The sequence below is a fragment of the Aptenodytes forsteri genome, unplaced genomic scaffold, assembly GCF_000699145.1.
Source record: "Aptenodytes forsteri isolate BGI_AS27 unplaced genomic scaffold, ASM69914v1 Scaffold118, whole genome shotgun sequence".
NCBI lineage: Eukaryota > Metazoa > Chordata > Aves > Sphenisciformes > Spheniscidae > Aptenodytes > Aptenodytes forsteri.
This window is the reverse complement of record NW_008795859.1, coordinates 438,405-442,008: the sequence shown is the minus strand read 5'-3', so window position 1 is coordinate 442,008 and position 3,604 is coordinate 438,405. Positions and strand designations below refer to the sequence as shown.

The 3,604-nt window shown below is 42.8% G+C and overlaps 1 protein-coding gene across 1 annotated transcript; it reads left to right on the top strand.

Annotated features, from left to right (window-relative positions):
• Positions 1–396: 396 nt before the first annotated feature.
• Positions 397–3,598, top strand: UNG (uracil DNA glycosylase). Its single transcript, XM_009283946.1, has 5 exons — positions 397–417; positions 783–880; positions 1,281–1,369; positions 1,618–1,796; positions 2,310–3,598. Exons 1-5 carry the CDS (start codon positions 397–399, stop codon positions 2,448–2,450), a joined length of 528 nt encoding a protein of 175 aa, XP_009282221.1. The 3' UTR covers positions 2,451–3,598.
• Positions 3,599–3,604: the final 6 nt, after the last annotated feature.

Genomic DNA, 3,604 nt, shown 5'->3' with positions numbered 1-3,604 from the left:
GGGGCGTCGCTCCAGCCGCTGGTGCATTTAAAACGGTGAAAATGCAGGGTTGGATGCGCACACGCACACACAGTCATTTGATGTTTGGTCTCTTAAGCATCAGTCCCGTGTCGCGTGGATGCTGTCGTTTCTCTCGCGTAACTTGCCAATCCTGGCTTCTCTTTCATCTCTGATACTGAAACATGGGTTTACTGCTTTATTACCCTCACTGGCCACAGAATTTCCTTTAAAGCTTTAGTTGGACTTTTGACCTGACTTCCAGTGTTACCAACTCAATGTACTGCCTGATTTTTGGATCTCGTACATCTCTTTGGTTTTTTTAATCAATCTGTAATGAACTATAATTAATTAAAAAAAAAAGGACAGTGTTTAAGGTAATCCCATTGCCGATAAGCCATGTCAAAAATATCACAGCAAGTGTGGCATAAAACTAAAATGTGAGGAAATCTACTTGGAAAATACCTTAACAAGGTGTTTTATTGTGGCTTGTTGAAAATGTTGGTCTTTTGCACTCAAAATATCTTCATAATCTTAGCAGCAGAGCTGTGGTGATGTTAATCCTTAGTGTTAGGTGGGGACTGTGTTCTTTAACTTGTTTATAATGAGGCGTCAGTGATTTAACTTCAGTTCCTGGGGTTTGGTGTTTCATTTGGGTTTTTTTTTTGTCTGTGTGTTTGTTATGGGATAAAGCTCATTTATAAGCTTTTTTCTTTTTTTTTTCCCTTCCCTCTTTTGGGAATAATACTGATTATAATTCAGTGCTAACAAAGGTCTGCTTTCAGGTAAAGGTTGTCATTTTGGGACAAGATCCATATCATGGACCTAATCAAGCTCATGGGCTCTGTTTCAGTGTCCAGAAGCCTGTTCCACCTCCCCCCAGGTATGACAGCACTCAATTTGCAAAATCCCCGTTGTTGCTTACGGCTGTGAGCCAGATAAGTGATAGGAAGTGTGTTGCGACTACTGAAATTTGAGTTGTGCATTGCCTAGGAAAAAAAAATCACTGCAAAATTATGGATGATTCTATATAGTTTGATATTCTCAAGAGCGTGCTGGATGTAAATTTGCATTTTCAGTTGTGCTGAGACCTTCTCATTAAGCTGCTACCCAGGCACACACAGGGGGTCCTTGTTACCCTGCTTCTACAAATGGCTTTATTATCTTAAACGATAAGATTAAAATCAATACTCTTCTTGTCTAGTTAAGGGCAGTAAGTGGTGCTGTTTGCTCTTATCTTTAACCGTGCATGTTTAAAATCTTCTGATGTTTTTTGTTTGCAGTTTAGAAAATATTTACAAAGAACTGTCTACGGATATTGAGGACTTCACTCATCCTGGTCATGGTGATCTAACTGGCTGGGCCAAGCAAGGTGAGTTAATAGTCACTCTGTCAATTGTGATTCTAGTCACTGCAGGTCGTGAAGAAGCCTAGTGAGAAGAAAAGACCCATGGTTGGAAACAGTCCATCTGTAAAAGAGAAAATCAATTCTGAGTGCCTGTTGCTTAGCGGGTACCTTAGGATGAAAATTTAATTTATCATTTCTCAGGGGAAGCAGGAAAAAGCAGTTAACGCTTGATTTTTTTGTTTCATCCTCTGTGTATCTGCTTGGTTTGCTAGGAGTGCTGCTACTCAACGCTGTTCTAACGGTGCGAGCTCACCAGGCCACCTCCCACAAGGAGAGAGGCTGGGAGCAGTTCACGGATGTGGTGGTGTCCTGGCTCAACAAGAACTTGCACGGGGTTGTCTTCATGCTGTGGGGAGCCTACGCCCAGAAGAAAGGCAGCTCCATTGACAGGGTACAGGTTACTCCTCGTCTCTTCCCTCTCACTAATTTTTTTTCGTCAGTTGGGTGGACACTAGAGGGCACTTTCCTTACAGAGTTGGGGTTTTCTCCCTGCTTGAACTCTGCTGTCAAATTTAGTTGCCCTTCTGTTCCAGCTTAGCCTTTGCCAGAATTAAGCAACAAAAGTGGGGCAAGTGTAACCGTCTGTTGTCAAAAAAGCATCCATATGAGGACAGAGCTGTTTTTTCTAGGAAAAGGCTCATGAAGAAGTATAAAACTTGCCGTTAGGATTACAGCAATTGAAAAACGGCCAGGGTGTTACTGCTGCTTGATGTATTCCATCCTCCTCTGCTCAGTGGGATAAAAGTCTTGGTCCTCACGGCCAGTTCTTCGGGTCCTCAGGCTGGTGGCTGAGGAGGTGTAGAGAGGAAATCACACCGGCTTGGCTGGGGCAGAAGCAGCCAGCCTTGTCCAGGCAGCTGAAAGCATGCAAATCTAACGAGCGGTTTCCTCTAACGCTTTACAGAAACGCCACCACGTCCTGCAGACGGTTCATCCCTCGCCTCTCTCTGTCAACAGAGGGTTTTTTGGCTGTCGGCATTTCTCGAAGACAAATGAATTGCTCAAGAAGTCCGGCAAGAAACCCATTGACTGGAGAGCGCTCTGAGCTGCGCGCAGAAGCTGGTGGGGTCTAATGGTTGGAAACAGCCCCTGTTTCAGGGGTTGTCTCGTTTCTGAAAAACTTTTGCTGACCTGAGAATTACTCTTTGGATGTTGATCAAGGAACAAATGACCAAGCTTTCAGAAGTGTTGTATTTTTTTTAAATGTTTCTTAAAGAGCAGATTGGAGTGCTACATGGACAACTTCTCTGTTTGAACAGGTCTCAGCCTAGTTTGGAGCAAAGGAAAAAAGACGAGTTCTGTATTAATTTGTGTTCATTGTTGTAATGGGAATATATTTTCAGGCTCTTGTGAAGGGATATCGATTCTTACAGGTGAAGCTGTTCAACTTTTGTAAATACCCTGCTGCACCTCCTCCCACTTCTTTGCCTCCTACTATGCAAATCCAGATTTCATATTTGGGGTGTGTGGAGATGACTCCACAGGAGAAAAGGCTTTTGGTTTTAGCTTTTCGCTACAGATTATGAGATTTATTAGAAATATGTCCTCTTGGCACTGTAAAGACTGTACACTGTCAGAAGTCTTACTTGGTGTATCTCTACTCTCAAGATTTCAGGGTTAATCATCCCCCCCCCCCCCAGCTGAGGGGAGACTGTGACAGAGGCTCTGGTCGTGCTCTGAGGTTTTTGTTGGCATTTAGAGAGGAAAACCGTAATTTTTTTAGATTTTTTACTGGATATGTTAATCACTTGGATGACAGGTGAGTTGTGATGACCACAGACTTTGTGGTACCTGCCGATGGCAGCAGCAAAGGTTTGTTCATCAAGATCTGCCAACTGATGGGTCGATGGATGCAGATTATTAAAGATCTTTTAAGATCTTAAAACAGAAGGATTTTTGTGCTTTGCCTTCATAGGAGCAAATCGAGGTTTCTAGCCACTGTTGAAAATAACTGTTGGGACTTCCAGGATGGAGACAAGGTTGGACTTTGCGCTTCTGGGTTTCCAGTCCATCTTTGACTTCATAATTGCTTTAATGGAAGTGAAGTGCCTTCTTCATTGGGAAATTACATCAGTTTTTATAGAATAACGCTGTAAACCTTTCTTTGGTATTTGCTCCGATAGGTAACACTAGTACAAGTGAAGTTTACACTTTCTGTGGCTGTGTTGTATTTTTTTTGTTTGGGTTGTTTCCCACCCC

What these genes read in the sequence shown, in the direction of transcription:
- UNG (XM_009283946.1), top strand. Translation starts at nt 397, where the DNA reads ATGTCAAAAATATCACAGCAA. An exon ending in TGTCAAAAATATCACAGCAA is followed by an intron (nt 418 to 782) that starts GTGTGGCATAAA and finishes GTCTGCTTTCAG; the next exon opens with GTAAAGGTTGTCATTTTGGG. An exon ending in AAGGCAGCTCCATTGACAGG is followed by an intron (nt 1,797 to 2,309) that starts GTACAGGTTACT and finishes AACGCTTTACAG; the next exon opens with AAACGCCACCACGTCCTGCA.